The sequence below is a fragment of the Mobula hypostoma genome, chromosome 10 (genome assembly GCF_963921235.1).
Source record: "Mobula hypostoma chromosome 10, sMobHyp1.1, whole genome shotgun sequence".
NCBI lineage: Eukaryota > Metazoa > Chordata > Chondrichthyes > Myliobatiformes > Myliobatidae > Mobula > Mobula hypostoma.
In genome coordinates, this window is record NC_086106.1 from 11,469,673 (window position 1) to 11,486,950 (window position 17,278).

Consider the following 17,278-nt stretch of genomic DNA (forward strand, 5'->3'; position numbering starts at 1 on the left):
GAGCACCGGATGCAATAGATGACCCCAACAGACTCACAAGTAAAGTGTTGCCTCACCTGGAAGGACTGTTTGGGGCCCTGAATGGTGGCAAGAGAGGAGGTGTAGGGACAGGTGTAGCCTGTATGGTCATAGTTCGGCCTCCTTCTACTACTGCGCATTGTTCTCCTGCCAATCACCTCCCTGTTTCCCTCCCCCACCCCTTTGTCTTGCAAATTACTGTTTTTTTCAACTACCAGCATTCTTCAAACCCTCCCCAAAGTTCTTCCTTCAGTCCTGACGAAGGGTTTCAGCCTGAAACATCAACTAATCTTTTCCACTGATGCTGACTGACCTGCTGAGTTCCTCCAGCGCATTGTGAGTGTTCCTTTGACAACAGCATCTGCAGATTATTTTGTGTTTTTGAGGAGAAGAGAAGGGGGTGAGAGGGGAATGGAGAGAGTGAGAAGGGGGAAAGGGAGAAATTACTGTAAGGTGGAGAAGTCGATGTGCAAGCAATCAGGTTGGAGAATACCCAGATGGAATATGTGGGGTTGTTGATTTTGGCTTCTCAACTGGCTCTCACAAAACAATCCCACCAATCCCATTCCCCATGGTTTTATTCCCACATGGCCATCGATCCCCTCTTTTACTCTTACCTACACAAAGGGGTAACTTACGGCAGCCAACGAATCTTCCAGCATACTTGTGGAACAGGGGAGGGTGCTGGATCATTTGAAGGACGCCTGCACGGGGAACGTGCAAACTCCGCACAGACAGCGCTGGAGATCAGAACCGAACGCATAGCTCAGAAACCATGAGGTACCAGCTGTTTTACCACTGAGTGTGCAGCTTTGGTCTTTGTATCTCCAGTAAGGGACCATGTAATGGCCTTGGAAGTTCACGAGGACATTTTGCTCCCGGGCTAGCCAGTAGCTCCAGTGCTAGACAGCGCAGAGGGGAACACGCCGAGGCACACTAAATTCAGAGCAGTTCTGGTGAGCCAATCAAGAGTGATTGAAGCAGCAACCTCCTTAAAAGACTGGCCCTATGTTACAACTGTTGAGTGGGAAAGGAGCTATGAACGAGTGGAGGTTTGCAACAATTGTGGAAGTTGTTTTGAAAGCGAGGGAACCGCTTTCTATTTCTGTTAGAGAGGAAGCTGGATGTCTGTGGTGTAAAGGGAATGGGACCAAAGCACACTCAGTTCCCACTTTATTAGAGACATCCTCCACTTAATAAAGTGGCCACTGAGTTTATGTTTGTGGTCTTCTGCTGAACTTCAAGATTCAACATGTTATACATTCAGAGATGCTCTTCTGCACCCCACTGTTGTAACGCGTGGTTATCTGAGTTACTGTCGCCTTCCTGTCCGCTTGAACCAGTCTGGCCATCCTCCTCTGACCTCTCTCATTAACAAGGCGTTTTCGCCCACAGAACTGCTGCTCACTGGATCTTTTATTTTTTTATTGTTTTTCTCACCATTCTCTGTAAACTCTAGTGACTGTTGTACGTGAAAATCCCAGGAGATTCTCAGTTTCTGTGGTATTCAAATCACCCTGTCTAGCAGCAAAAGTCATTCCACGGTCAAAGTCACCAAGATCACATTTCTTCCCCCATTCCGATATTTGGGCTGAACAGCAGCTGAACCTCTTGACCGTGTCTGCATGCTTTTATGCACTGAGTTGCTGCCACATGATTGGCTGATTTGAAGTTTGCACTAATGAGCAGGTTGACCTAATAAAGTGGCCACTGGGTGCATAAAGCTATCCCTCCGTATCTCTGACAGCGAATCCCCAAGAAGCCCAGGGAGGGGGCAGAGTGCATTAAACTAAGCCGAAGGTGAGGCCGATCACTTGGAGGTACTGGTGGACTTTGTCCTGGGCCTGGCCAAAACGGCCATTCACAGGTCCAGGCGGCGGGCAGTTGAGGGCTTTACCTGGGCCAACTGCTTGCCCCTCTGTCGGGGAGACGTTCATGACCAGGCGTCCTTGGAGAAGGAGCATGCAGTCACCATGGGTACAGTGGGTGATTTCTGGGAACATTGGATCCCCAGGGAATTGACTGTTTTACAGACAGTAATAATTACGTTGTCATTTGTTCGTGGTCTTGTCAATACTTGATGTTTGCATTTTGTGTATTCTTGCAAGAACAAACTTTTGTAGTTTTATATGGATCTGGACCTTTACTCACTAGAATTCAGAAGAATGAGGGGTGACCTCATTGAAATCTATCAAATGGTGAAAGGCCTCGATAAATTGGATATAGGGAGCCTAAAACCAGAGGACACAGCCTCAGAATAGAGGGACATCCTTTCAGAATGGAGATGAGGACGAATTTCCTCAGCCAGAGAGGTGAATCTGTAGAATTTGTTGCCACAGGTGGCTGTGGAGGCCAAGTCATTGGGTATATTTAAGCAGAACAAGTGCTACACATGCCCTTACACTTCCTCCCTCACCACCATTCAGGGCCCCAGACAGTCCTTCCAGGTGAGGCGACACTTCACCTGTGAGCCGGCTGGGGTGATATACTGCGTCCGGTGCTCCCGATGTGGCCTTCTATATATTGGCATGACCTGGCGCAGACTGGGAGACTGTTTCGCTGAACGCCTACGCTCGTTCCGCCAGAGAAAGCAGGATCTCCCAGTGGCCACACATTTTAATTCCACGTCCCATTCCCATTCTGACATGTCTATCCACAGTCTCCCCTCCTGTAAAGATGAAGCCACACTCAGGTTGGAGGAACAATACCTTATATTCCATCTGGGTAGCCTCCAACCTGACGGCATGAACATCGACTTCTCTAACTTCTGCTAATGCCCCACCTCCCCCTTGTACCCCATCTGTTATTTATTTATTTATTATTATTATTATTATATATATTTTTTTTTCTCTCTCTCTTTTTCTCCCTCTGTCCCTCTGACTATACCCCTTGCCCATCCTCTGGGTTTCTCCCCCTCCCCCTTTCTTTCTCCCTGGGCCTCCTGTCCCATGATCCTCTCGTATCCCCTTTGCCAATCACCTGTCCAGCTCTTGGCTCCATCTCTCCCCCTCCTGTCTTCTCCTATCATTTCGGATCTCCCTCTCCCCCTCCCACTTTCAAATCTCTTACTAACTCTTCCTTCAGTTAGTCCTGACGAAGGGTCTCGGCCCGAAACGTCAACTGTACCTCCTCCTAGAGATGCTGTCTGGCCTGCTGCGTTCATCAGCAACTTTGATGTGTGTTGCTGGGTATATTTAAGGCAGAGGTTGATAGTTTCTTGACTGGTCTGGGTGTGAAGGGATACAGGGAGAAGGCAGGAGATTGGGGTTGAGAAGGAAAATGGATCAGCCATGACGAAATGGTGGAGCAGACTCGATGGGACAAATGGCCTAATTCTGCTCCTATATCTTATGGCCTTATGGTGCTGAAAAAGCGAAGCTGAAGGCCAAGTCAGGTCAGCACACGAGGGAGAACAGAGTAGAAGGCAAAGTGATACTCTGAGTAGAGCCCCTGCCTTACAGCTCCGGTAATACGAGTTCAATCCTGACCTCAGGTACTGTCTGTGTGGTGTTTGCATGCTCCCCTTGTGACGACGTGGGTTTCGCCCAGGAGCTCATGCGGTTTCTCCCTACAGTGTTGGGTTGGGCGGCACGGTAGCTTAGTGGTTAGCACAATGCTTCACAGTACAGGCGGCCTGGGGTTCAATTCCCGACACTGCCTGTAAGGTCACATTCTGTCAGTGACCACGTGGGTTTCCTCCAGGTGCTCCGGTTTCCTCCCACAGTCCAAAAACGTACTAGTTAGTAGGTTCATTGGTCATTGTAAATCGTCTCATGATTAGGCTAGGATTAAAACGGGGGATTAATTAATAAGTGAGAGGAAGAAGGAGAAACAGACAAAATGGCAATAACTGAGAAGATAGTGAAAATTGCATCTTGCCAGTTCAAATGGGTTCAATAGGCTAGGGTTAAATTGGAAGATTGCGGGGCAGCATGGCTTGAAGGGGCAGAAGGGCCTTTTCTGCACTGTATGACTGCTGTAAATTGCCCCTCCTGTGTTGGTGCAGGGTGGAATCTATCTGTCTACAGTATCTATCTATGTATTTATTGACGTACAGTGTAGAATAGGCCGGTCTGACCCTTCCAGCTGCGCCGCCCAGCAATCCGCGGTACGTCTTCGGACTGTGGGAGGAAACCGGAGCACCCGGAAGAAACCCACGCAGTCACGGGGAGAACGTACAAACTCCTGACAGGCAGTGGCGGGAATCGAACCCGGGTCTCTCATACTGTAAAGCCGTCGTGCTAACCGCTACGCTACCGCGCCCATCCAGAAGGAGCTGGTGGGAGTGTGGGGGAGAATAAAGAGATGGGATTAATGTAGAATTGGTATTTGCTGGTTAGCAAAGACTCGATGGGCTGAAGGGCCTGCTTCTGTGCAGTATCTCTCTCTGTAAGTCCGTGACTATGAGGCCTTGCGGACTGAAGGCGGAGGCCGTGAAATGCCAACACACAGATGGATGAGCGTCTGCCCTGGATACCCGATTGGTCTTGCTTGCAGCCTTTTGATATCTCGCTCCTGTTGGTCACCAAGGGGGTTACTGGGGTCCAAGTGGGGGTGAGGGATCTCAGAGATATTAAACTCTGGGCGTGACCTCTGCACTTCTCTTCTGCAGGAGCTCAGCGTTCCACAACTTTGCCAAAGTGACGTTAACGAAGAATCCGAAGAAGAGGCCAGCTGCCAGCAAGATGCTGACTGTAAGTACAGCCAGGGACCCCGGTGTTTCCCCCCCCCACTCCCTGCCCTGCTCCTGCTAGGACATTGGGCTTGTGTCCTCAGGTCCAAATCGTCATGACCTCCGCCTTAGTGCTGAGGTCAAAGGTTCAAAAGATTCAAAGTATGTTTATTATCAAAGTCTGTATACAGAGTTCTGAGACAGGCCGCCATGAAAGAAAGGAACACCTTGGCGCCCGTTCGACAAATCATCGACACCCAACGCACAAAAAAAGAATAAATTGCGCCAACGGCAAAAAGCAAGTGAACAAAGTGGAGAATATCAAATGTCAGACCGGGAGTCCAATAGTGTTCAGTTTAGTTCAGTCCAGCGTCACGCCGTTAGCGCACGGCGGGCCGCACGCAGAGCCATTCTTCGCCGAAGCGCCCGAGTCCGATCAAACCGCTCATGGAGGCAGACCTATCCCAGCATCCTCTGCAGTCCTCCACCCTCATTCCTCCAGAATCAGATTCAGGCTTATTATCACTGGCACGCGTCGTAAAATTTGTTAACTTAGCAGCAACAGTTCAATGCAATACATAATATAGAAAAAAAAACAAAATAAGATAATAATAATAAATAAGTAAGTAAATCAATTATGGTAAGCTTATATTGAATAGATTAAAAATCATGGAAAAACAGAAATAATATATATTTTAAAAGTGAGGTAGTGTTCAGGGTTCAATGTCCATTTAGGAATCGGATGGCAGAGGGGAAGAAGCTGTTCCTGAATCGCTGAGTGTGTGCCTTCAGGCTTCTGTATCTCCTGCCTGATGGTAACAGTGAGAAAAGGGCATGCCCTGGGTGCTGGAGGTCCTTAATAATGGACGCTGCCTTTCTGAGACACCGCTCCCTAAAGATGTCCTGGGTACTTTGTAGGCTAGTACCCAAGATGGAGCTGACTAAATTTACTACCTTCTGCAGCTTCTTTCAGTTCTGTGCAGTAGCCCCTCCATACCAGACAGTGATGCAGCCTGTCAGAATGTTCTCCATGGTACAACTATAGAAGTTTAGAGATGAGTGAAAATGGACAGCTGATGGCGGTGGGGTCAACTTGATGGGCTGAAGGGCTGGTGGCGTTGGACTCTCCGGGGCCTTTGTCTTGATTTCCATTTGGGTTGTTATGGTGATGGACAATGGACCGGAGGCGAGGTGGCAGGTTTAGTGAGTGAGGACATTCATATGATGAAAGAAGTTATGTTTATGGTCATATACACAACTACGTATACGCAGGGTTGTCTGTGTAGTCTGATAACAACATTTACTTTCATCTTTGAACTTTGCACAGTTTCAGTGGAAACTTGCAGTAGCCTCACAGGCAGACGGCAATAGAGACAACAGTCGCAATAGGACAACAGTCGCAATAGGACAACAGTCGCAATAGAGACAGCAGTCGCAATAGGACAACAATCGCAATTATTGCAGGGGAAAGAATACTGAGGGCTAGTAACTTATAAATAGGGATGTGGATTGTGTTAATGTGGTTGCAGGTAACCACAGGCAAAACCTAGTACTAGAGACATGGAATACAACATAAACAATGTCCATGTTTCAGGAACTTCAAGGTTCAAAGTAAATGTTATTATCAGAGTACATATATGTCACCATATACAATCCTGAGATTCCTGTGGGCATACTCAGCAGATCTATAGAATAGTAACTACAACAGGATCAATGAAAGATCAACCGGAGTGCTCGAACTAGCAACCCTGAGGTAACTAGACGAACGCCTTAACCACTTGGTCACGTGCCCAACACAAGTACTGTACACAGTACTGTAGTAATTTTATGTATTGCATTGTACTACTGCCACAAAAAAAAGAAAGTTTGAGCCTCAGCTGTGGCAGCGTGTTTGTGTCCTTGAGCAAGGCACTTAACCACACATTGCTCTAGTCTGTGTGAGGAGTAGCGCCCCACACAGACTTCCAATCTGCGCCTTGTAAGGCGTGAAAATGCCCAACGCAGGCCTCTCATGGTCTGAGTCGACGTTCCCTCCCCTGTGCAAAAGTCTTGGGCACCCTAGCTAAATATATGTACCTAAGACTTTTCCACAGTATTGTATGTCACCATATACAACCCTTGTATTCATTTTCCTGCAGGCATTCATAGTAGAGCAAAGAAATACAATAGAATCAATCACAAAGGCAGACAAACAATTAATGTGCAAAAGAAGACAACCTGTGCAAATACAAAGTAAATAAATAAATAAATAAATTTTTAAAATAGATAAACAGTTAGATAGATAGATAGATAAATAAATAAATAGTATTGAGAATGAGATGCAGCGTCCTTGAAAGTGAATCCATAGGTTGTGGAATCAGCTCAGTGTTGAGGGAGTGAAGTTATCCACACTGGTTCAGGAGCCTGATGGTTGAAGCATAATAACTGGTCTTGAACCTGCTGGTGTGGGCCCTAAGGCTCCTGTACCTCCTTCCCAATGGCAGATTGTTCACCAATCTAACATTTGCATAATGGGCCAAACAACCTTTTCTCTGGAATCGATTTTTTTAATCTGGGTTATTTGTAAATTTTCTTTCTTTCCACCCGTCCCTCTTGCTCGCTCGCTCTGCATTCTTCCTTTGCCCACTTCCTTCCTTGTCCCCCAATTGGCCTTTTCTCTCCCACCTTCCCTCCTACCCCTTGCTGTCCTTTAGCACCAGTTCGTGTCGCAGTCCGGGCTGAGCCGAGCGCTGATTCACGAGTTGATTGACAAACTCAGGAACCCGGAGAAGCACTCCAGCATGCAGGAGGTGGACGAGGATGAAATTGAGGTATTATGTGGTGAAGGCACTGCCGCTGGGGGTGGTAAGGTGGCTCGGAGGGGATTACGGTCACCTTTGCTGCTGGCGGGCATTACAGTCACCAGAAGTAGTACAAGTCTTCCCTTCCTACTGGGATGCCAAGGTTCAGATCTCTACCTTCTACTGGGATTATAGGGTTCAGGTCACTCCTACTGGAATTGTACGGTGCTGATCTTTTTGTCTACTGGGACTTTGATGTTCAGGTAACTCCTACTGGGATTTGAGTATTAAGGACTCCCCCCCCCCCACCCCCCAACTGAGAATGCAGGTTCGGTTCTCTGCTTCCTACTGGGATTGTGGGGTTCAGGTCTCTTCCTCCTGCTGGGATTTGGGTCTCTCCTATTGGGATTCAGGATTAAGGTTTCTCCCCTTCCTGGAATTATGGGGTTCAGATCCTACTGGGATCTGGGTTCTAGTCCCTCCCTCATGCTGGAACTGTTCAAGGTCTCTCCAAGCAGGAATGACGGGGGGCAGTGTACAGGCCTCTTCTTGTTTGGATCCTGACCCCTTACCCCAGGATCGGGTACGATAGCTCATGGTGAGAGTTGGCTACTAGGACCTCAGAACTGCGGGTCAATTTCACTGGATCGTGGGCAGACCCACTCCCCTGTGCCCTGCACGATTCCAAATCCTGTGAACCCCCTGGATTTTCAAATTCTTTCCCACTATGTCACGGTCTCTGATGGGGATTCCGAAGATTCACAAAACTGTGGAACACTGACATTTATTTAACCCGTGCCTGGAGAGCGTGTGACAGGACGGTGTAGAGAGAGCTCCATTCTGTGTCTAACCGATGTTGAATCTGTCTCTACGTGTGTATGATGGATAATGAAGAGGGAACTTTGCTCTGTGTGTGGTGCACACAGTTCCTGTCCTGGAAGTGTATAGTGTTGAGGGAGATTTACTCTGTGCCTGAACGGTGTTCTGGGAGTGTGTGATGGGACAGTACAGCAGGAACTTCACTCTGTATCTAACCCACATTATATCTACCACTTCACTGAATATCTAGCCCACTTTGTAACTGCCCAGAGAATGTGTGTCAAGACAGAGAGAGCTTTATTCCAGGTCTGGCCCCTATCCTGGGAGTGTGTGGTGGGACAGTGCAGAGGGAGCTTCACTCTGTATCTGACCCTGTATCCTTGGAGTGTGTGGTAGGACAGTGAAGAAGGAACTTCACTTTCTGTCTAGCCGATGTTGATACCATCACTATGTGTTTGATGGATAATGTAAAGGGAACTTTGCTCTGTGTGGGATGGGGCAGCGTAGCGGGAGCTTCATTCTTTATCTAACCTGTGTTCTGGGAGTGTGTGGTGGGACAGTGTGGAGGGAGCTTCACTCTGAATGTAACCCAAGTGATGTCTGCTCAGGGCATGTGTGACAAGATGGTGTCGAGGGAGCTTCACTCTGTCTGACCTGTGGGCTGGGACGGTATAGAGTGAGCTTCACTCTGTATCTGAACTGTATCCAGGGAGTGTGAGACGGGACAGGGGAGAGGGAGCTTTACCCTGCTGTGGGAGTGTGAGACGGGACAGGGTAGAGGGAGCTTTACTCTACTATGGGAGTGTGAGACGGGACAGGGGAGAGGGAGCTTTACCCTGCTGTGGGAGTGTGAGACGGGACAGGGGAGAGGGAGCTTTACCCTGCTGTGGGAGTGTGAGACAGGACAGGGTAGAGGGAGCTTTACTCTACTATGGGAGTGTGAGACGGGACAGGGGAGAGGGAGCTTTACCCTGCTGTGGGAGTGTGAGACGGGACAGGGTAGAGGGAGCTTTACTCTACTATGGGAGTGTGTGACAGGACAGAGGAGAGGGAACTTTACCCTATTGTGGGAGTGGGTGACGGGACAGGGGAGAGGAGCTTTACCCCATTGTGGGAGTGTGTGACGGGACAGGGGAGAGGAGCTTTACCCCATTGTGGGAGTGTGTGATGGGACAGGGGAGAGGAGCGTTACTCTCCCATTTCTAACTTTGTGGTCTCCTCTCTCACTGCAGCCTCCCCCCACTGTCCCACGCAGGATTCAGTCGACTAACCGACACTCACAGGCAGAGAGAACCAACTCCGAGATAATGCGTAGGTGTTGAGTCAGGGCTCCGCGCCCTGCGGCGGGTGGGTGTGTGGGCTGTTGGAGGATCTGCTGATGGGGGGGGGTGAAAGGGCAGGGGCAGCCCCCGCGCTCTCCACACTGCCACATTACACTCAGGGCCAGGTTCGGGCCGAAAGCTGGTGTCGGTCTCAGTGGCAGAGGGGGCAAGGCTGTGGTGGGTCGCTGGGAGTAGGGCGAACCGTGGGGTAGGTGAGGGACAGGGAGGTGGCTGAGGAGAGGGGAGGTGGGAGGAGTGTTGGGGAGGAGAGGGAAGGGGAGTGGAAGGGTAGGGGCGAGGAGAGGGAGGGGAGGAGAGGAGAGTGGTTGGAGGGTAAGGGGGAGGAGGGGCAGAGGAGAGAGAAGGAGATGAATGAGAATGTGTGGGGGAGATGGGAGGCGAGAGAGGGGTGGGGAGATGGTGAAGGGTGGAGAGGTGGCTGAGGGGAGTGGAGGTGAGGGGAGGAGAGGAAGGGAGGGGATGGAGAGGGGGAAGAGCAGGGGCAAGGGAAGTGAGTAGAGGAGGGGTGGTGGAGGGGCAGAGGAGAGGGAGGGAGAGGAGTGGGAATGTGTGGGGGAGATGGGAAGTGAGAGATGGGTGAAAGATCGGGGGGAGTGAGGGGTAGAGAAGGTGGGTGAGGGGTAGGGAGATGTTGAGGGAAGAGGGATGTGAAGGAGGGTGAGGTTTGTGGGGGTGAGAGGGGGTGGGGAAGTTGAGAGATGGATGAGGGCGGAGGTCACAGTGAAGGGTACGTTTACCCTGGAGGGGCTCTGACACTCTGCTCCTGTTTTTCAGTCCACAACATTCAGTTTGAACAGGCCCTGCGGAGGGAGGAGAGCTGGTGGAATAAGGTGAGGCCCTGACCAAATCTGTTCCTGTTACCACGGCAACACCCCTTTGAGATCTGCCTCCAGAGCGAGGCCCAGATACGAACCAGCATGATGATGGGGTGATGGCTTGCTTGGTTCAAAGTTCATTTATTATTGAAGTATATATACCATATACAACCTTGAGATTCATTTTCTTGCAGGCAGCCACAAAAAGATGAAGAAACACGATAGAATTCTTATAAAACTCCAAACCCCCAAAACAGTCATATATTCAATGTGCAAAAAAAGAAAGAACAAATCACGCAAACAATTTTTAAAAATCAAACGGAACATCCACAGAATTCCCAATTTTAAGTCCGCAGCCGCCCGGCCCATTCAGGGCTACAGCCGGTCCAGGAGCCCAATGGCTGCAGGTCGCAGCCGTGCTGTCAGTTCAGTGCAGAGGAAAGTAAAGCCTCTCAGAATAGTGAGCTGAACACTGGCTCATCCTCACCCTCGGTCTCGACGCCTTAACTTTTCTAATCTGGCTCGGCATTTAAATTGGCCAGACGTCAGTTCGGCATCCCCTGTCGGGCCCAGGACCCGCCCGCTTCAGCCTGACCCGAAGTTTCAGTCCAGCCCCAAGCACGCTCCGACAGAGGCCGCCACAGCCATACCCTGCACACTCGAGAGTCCGGTTCACCGAATATTTCAGGATACCACAAAAATGCCAGGTTGTACAGGCAGTTAAAAAGCACACCTCAAAATGGGAAATTACAGGCTGTGGACTACTGTGATTGCAGTCCCGAGAAAGTATATTTAGTAGTTTTGTTAGGTGTCTGCAAAGCGTCGCCGTTTCTCGCCAGCGCTTTCTTCACAAAATGATGGTGATGGGGTGAGAGGCGAAAATGAGGAAAAGAATCGTGGTACCGTGATTCAGGGAGACATTTAAGAGGGGAGAGAGAAGTGTGGTTGGAATTGGGAACTGCAGAGGCATGAGAGAGCAACTGAACAAATTTGATTGAAAGGGGACACTAGCAGGGATGATGGTCGAGCAGCAAATGGCTGGTGTTTCTGGGAGAAATTCAGAAGGTGCAGGATTGGTTCATCCCAAAGAAGAATAAGTATTCGAAAGGGAGGACGAGGGAACCATGACTAACAAAGACAGAGGACAGCAAAAAGCAAAAATTAGTGGGAAGCTAGAGCATTGGGAAGTTTTCAGAAACCAGCAGAAGATAACTAAAAAAAACAATAAGGAGAGAAAAGATGAATATGAAGGTAAGCCAGCCGATAATATCAAAGAGGATAGCAAAAGTATTTTTCAGATATATAGAGAGTAAAAGAAAGGCAAGAGTGGATATCGGACTGCTGGAAAATGACACTGGACAGGTAGTAATGGAGGACAAAGAAATGGTGGACGACTCAATAATTATTTTATGTCAAAGATACCAACAGCATGCCAGATATTTGAGAACGTCAGGGAGATAGAAGTGGGTGTAGTCACTTTAATTGAGGAAAATGCACTGAGGAAGCTGAAAGGTCTGAAGGTAGATAGGTCACCTGGAACAGATGGACTACACCCCAGGGTTCCGAAAGAGGCAGCTGAAGAGATTGTGGAAGAGTCAGTACTGACCTTTCAAGAATCACTAGATTTTGGAATAGTTCCAGCAGAGGCCTAGAAAATTACAAATGTCTCCCCACTCTATAAGAAACTATAGGCCAGTTTTGGGCAAGATGTCAGAGTCCATTATTAAGGATGAGATTTTGTTATGTCCATCCCGTTTTTTGTGTGTGTTTTGTGCAGGAAGGAGGGATTTGGGGGTTGATGATAGTGCTGCCATTCTTTTCTTTCATGGCAATCTGGAGAAGAAGAATTTCAGAGTTGTATACTTTGATAGTAAATAAATGAACCTTTGAACTTGATAAAAATAGACCAAGATCAACATGGTTTCCTTAAGAGAGAATCTGCTGGAGTTCTTTGGAGAAATAACAAACAAGATAGAGAAAGCAAAGTCTGTGGATATTGTTTACTTGGATTTTCAAAAGGTCTTTGACAAGGTGCTGCACATGAGGCTGCTTAACAAGATAGGAGCCGGTGGTATTAAAGGAAAAATGGATGGAAGATTGGCTGACTGGCAGGAGGCAAGAGTAGGAATAAAGGAGTCCTTTTCTGGTTGGCTGCTGGTGACTCGTGGTGTTCCAAAGGGGGATTGGTGTTGGATCTGCCATTTTTTACGTTAAATGTTAATGATCTGGATGACAAAATTGATGACTTTGTGGCCAAGTTAGCAGACAAGACAAAGATAGGTGGAGAGGCAGGGAGTGTTGAGGAAGCAGGGAGACTGCAGAAGGACTTTACACAGACTGGAAGAATGGACAAAGAACTGGCAGACGGAATACAGTGTATGGTCATGCACTTTGGTAGAAGGAATAAAGGTGTAGATTATTTTCTAATCAGGAGAGAGTTCAGAAATTGGGGATGCAAAGGGACTTGGGAGTCCTTGTGCAGGATTCCCTCAAGGTTAACCTGAAGGTTGAGTCGGACAATCCATAATAACCGTCTGGGATATAATATTACAGGATAAACAAGAGCAACTTACTTAATAGATTATAGCCATTCCAAACAGACATAACGTACACAAATTAATAAGTGAAAAACACCAGAAATATGCTGAATTAAAAGAGGAAATTGAAAGACTATGGAATATGAACAGGGCACACATTGTCCCGATAGTAATATCTACAACTGGTGTCATTCCAAAGTCACTACACAATAGCATTAAACAATTAGGGCCACACAGTAATATCTATGGAAATCTTCAGAAAGCCTCAATACTAAACATCACTCGAATAGGCTGAAAGTTCCTGGCAATTGAGAAATGAGTGTGCTTTTGAGAATATAACAAGCACAGTGGATAGAGGGGAAAAGATGGACGTTATTTACTTGGATTTCCAGAAGGCGTTCTGTAAGGTGCCACGTAAAAGACTTAACCATTAGATAAGGATGCATAGAGTTGGGGGTGATGTATCAGTATGGATAGAGGATTGGTTAACCAATAGAAAGTAAGAGAGTTGGGATACATGGGTATTAATCTGGTTGGTAATAGCAGTGGTGAGTGGTGTGTTGCAGGGGTCGGTGCTGGGCCTGCAACAGTTCACAATATACATTAACAATCTGGAAGAAGGGACCGAGTGTAGTGGATCTAAGTTTGCTGATGATACTAAATTGAATGAAAAAGCAAATTGTGCAGAAGATATGGAGAGTCTGCAGAGAGATATAGATAGGTTAAGTGAGTGGGCAGGGGTCCAGCAGATGGAGTACAATGTTGAGGTCATCCATTTTGGAAGGAAAAATGAAAGAGTAGATTATTATTTAAATGGTAAAACATTGCAGCACGCTGCTGTGCAGAGGAACTTGGGAGTGTCTGTGCATGAATCACAAAAGGTTGGTTTGCAGGTGCAGCAGGCTATCAAGAAGGCAAATGGTATGTTGGCCTTCATTGCTAGAGGGGTTGAATTTAAGAGCAGGGAGGTTATGCTGTAACTGTACAGGGTACTGGTGAGGCCACACCTGGAGTACTGTGTGCAGTTCTGGTCTCCTCTCATGAGGAAGAGGATATACTGGCTTTGGAGGCAGTGCAGAGGAGGTTCACCAGGTTGATTCCAGAGATGAGGGGGTTAAACTATGGGGAGAGATCGAGTCACCTGGGACGGTACTCGCTGGAATTCAGAAGAATGAGTGGAGATCTTATCGAAACATATAAAATTCTGAACAGGATAGATAAGATAGAGGCAGGAAAGTAGGTGAGACTAGAACAAGGGGACATAGCGTCAAGATTTGGGGCAGTAGATTTAGAACGGAGATGAGGAGGATATGCTTTTCCCAGAGAGTGGTGAATCTGTGGATTTCTCTGCCCAATGCCCAATTATCTAGGACAAGGTTGGATAGATTTTTGCACAGTAGGGGAATTAAGGGTTATGGGGAAAAGGCAGGTAGATGGAGTGAGTCTAAGGCCAGATCAGCCACGATCAGATGGCCTACTCCTGCTCCTTATTTCTTACGTTCTTGTGGTGGCTATGCCTGTACCTCAAGTTTTACCGATTTGAGCTAAGTAAAATAAATAATAATAAATAAATAAGTGAATAAATAATATTGAGAACATGAGATGTGGAGTCATTGAAAGTGAGTCCATTATAGATTGTGGAATCAGTGTTGAGGTGAGTGAAGTTATCCCCACTGGTTCCAGAGCCTGATGGTTTAAGGTTAATAACCGTTCCTGAACCTAGTGGTGTGGGACTTAAGGTTGCTGTACCTTCTTCCCAAGCAGCGAGAAGAGAGTGTGGCCTGGATGTTGGGGGTCCTTGATACTGCGAATGCTGGAAATTTGTGAGTGTTGCTGTCAGAGAAACTTTCTGAATTTATTCTCCATGTTTAGGATCAAACTGTGGACCAAACTTCGAGCTGTTCTCAGAACCTGCCCAGCCCTAGACGGGAGATCAGGTGAGAAAGCCCCTGCAGGGGGCTGACGAGAATTGAGAAATGTTTCCAGGGAGGGTCTGTGTTTCCGTGTGAATTTGTGTGTGCTTGTGCGCGTCTCTCATCTGTCTGTGAATGTGTACACACAAACACTGTCTAACTGTCTGTAAATCCATGTGGTTTAAATGCACGCGTGTACTTGCCTGCAAATGAGTGTTCACATTACTGTGTTATTTTGTACCTTTACGGCTTTATGTGCGTGTTTGAAATACAAGTGGGTTTACAAGCGTGTTTGCATGCATGTGTGTGTGTGTAGGTTTAACAGAAAGTTGATTACATCAGCCAAAATTTAAAAGAAATCAATCCTACGTATCTTATCACGTTCCACAAAATGTTAGAGACAGACAGTCTTGCCCCTCAGTTTGTTATTTCTGCAACACACAGAGACAGGTTGTCATTCATCCTTGAAACGAAGATAGATTATTGCAGGCATACTGAGGACCCAAGGCCGAATGGTGAATCTTTGTCTATGATAATATAGGAAGGTGATTAAGTCCGTAAATCCATTAAGTTCATTAAAGTACTCAGGTATAATTTGTTTTCCATGTCGGTACCTGACTGGTGAAGGAAAACCAAGACGCTCCCTAATGGTCAGAGCCCACAGAAATCCTCCCTACAGTTTATGACCTTTACTGTCTCCATCTTGTTTATGCAGCCGTGTTATGCACTGGGTCCAGGTGGTTTGTCAGTTAAAGGAAGGCAAAGGGGTGTTAACAACCCAGATATTTTAACCCTTTATTCAGAATTTTCTTCCACAGCCTACGTGTGTGTGTATGTGTGCCAGGGTGTGCCTGAATATTACTTGTGAGTATTTATCTGTGCTTGTGAACGACAGTGCATTACTACCCCTTTACGGTATAGGTGACGCAGGTTCAATTCCGGCCGCTGCCTGTACGTTCTCCCCGTGACCGTGTGGGTTTCCTCCGGGTGTTCTGGTTTCCTCCCACAGTCCAAAGGCGTACCGTCGGTTTGCAAAGAAACGTACATAATTCACAACCTCCGACACCGAGTTGCGGTTCACTTTTAAGAGGCTGGTCTTTACGTAAAGATTTTTTTTTAAGGTGCGCTTTGTGTTCTGTTTTTTGGTGTTCAATGAATGTGACAAACCTAAAATGCCCCCGCAATTTCACTTGTGAAATCCTTCGGGTTAGTTGGTGATTGTAAATTGTCCCACGATTAGATCAGGGGATTCCGGGGCAGCGTGGCTCCTAGGGTTCGAAAGGGCCCGTCACACGCTGTATGTCAATAAATAAATGTTTGTTTTATATGTGCATCGTAGTGCTTTACACGTGTGCTTATGTGGGGCTATGCATGTACATGCATGCCCGTGCAGTGAGTGTGTCTGTGGCCCCTGCTGATACTGGGGACTATACTGGGGCTCAGACCGAGGGGGACCCAGTCGCACGAAGGGGGAGACCTCACTCTGCTGGCTGTCTCCCTGCAGGAAGAAGATGGTGGACTCGGACGATGATTACGATGACATTGCCGTGTAAGTGACGCTTCCCCCATCGCCACGCCCGGCACCCGAGCATCTGCTAGCTCACCCGGCCGTATCCGGTTGAGAATTCTCCCCTGGGTGGGGCTCCTGCCTCCTCTGGCCCTGGCAGGGGATGGGGGTGGGTGGGGTCCAACGAACCTGTTGGGGAGATTGTATTTCCATGGCTACCGTGGCGTTCCACAGATCCTTTCCCCTGGGAAGCTCGGAATTCCTGTGTCTTCCATTCAAGCCGTGTCCCTGGTTTCGTTAGAAAAATTGCCAAGTTTGGGGTGGCTGGTGGCGCAATGACATCGGCCGCTGGACCCAGGAGCGGAGGTTCCTGAGTTCAAAACCAGTCAGGACCACTCCCGAGTACGCTTTCCATCTGTGCTGGGTTGAGTGTCGAGATCGCAACTCGACCTCAAAAAATAAAAGGGAAAAATACTGCGAAAATGTCTGTGTGGGGAGTGGCGTGCCACACAGTCTCTCCCTCGCTCTGCGCTTGTAAAAACCGTGAAAAAGACATCATCACGGACGCCTGCACGCACACGCAGAGACTCGCACACGCGCAGGCACATGCTCAAAAAAAATTGCCAAGTTTAATTATTATTCGGTTATGCATACAAACGAAACCGCCTTCCTCCGGGGCCGAGGTGCTCTGGAGGGTGGGACTGCCCAGGAATGGGGAGAGGGGAGTGTCTGGATCGGGGTCAGGGGGAGCAATGCCAACTCCTCCTCCTCCTCTCTACCCTGAGGGAGCACAACCTCGCCCAGGAGAGGAATAAACAGTCGACGTTTCGGACCAAGGCCCTCACATTTGTCATGAAATTTGTGGGGTTTCTTT

At 48.0% G+C, this 17,278-nt stretch overlaps 1 protein-coding gene across 1 annotated transcript in view; it reads left to right on the forward strand.

Annotated features, from left to right (window-relative positions):
• The window catches only part of LOC134353243 (mitogen-activated protein kinase kinase kinase kinase 5-like), a 181,287-nt gene that overhangs the window by 112,973 nt on the left and 51,036 nt on the right, over nt 1–17,278 (forward strand). The window contains exons 11-16 of the mRNA XM_063061274.1: nt 4,631–4,712; nt 7,384–7,500; nt 9,522–9,600; nt 10,407–10,462; nt 14,857–14,921; nt 16,402–16,446. Coding sequence (XP_062917344.1) covers nt 4,631–4,712; nt 7,384–7,500; nt 9,522–9,600; nt 10,407–10,462; nt 14,857–14,921; nt 16,402–16,446 — 444 coding nt within the window. The remainder of the gene's footprint in view (nt 1–4,630; nt 4,713–7,383; nt 7,501–9,521; nt 9,601–10,406; nt 10,463–14,856; nt 14,922–16,401; nt 16,447–17,278) is intronic.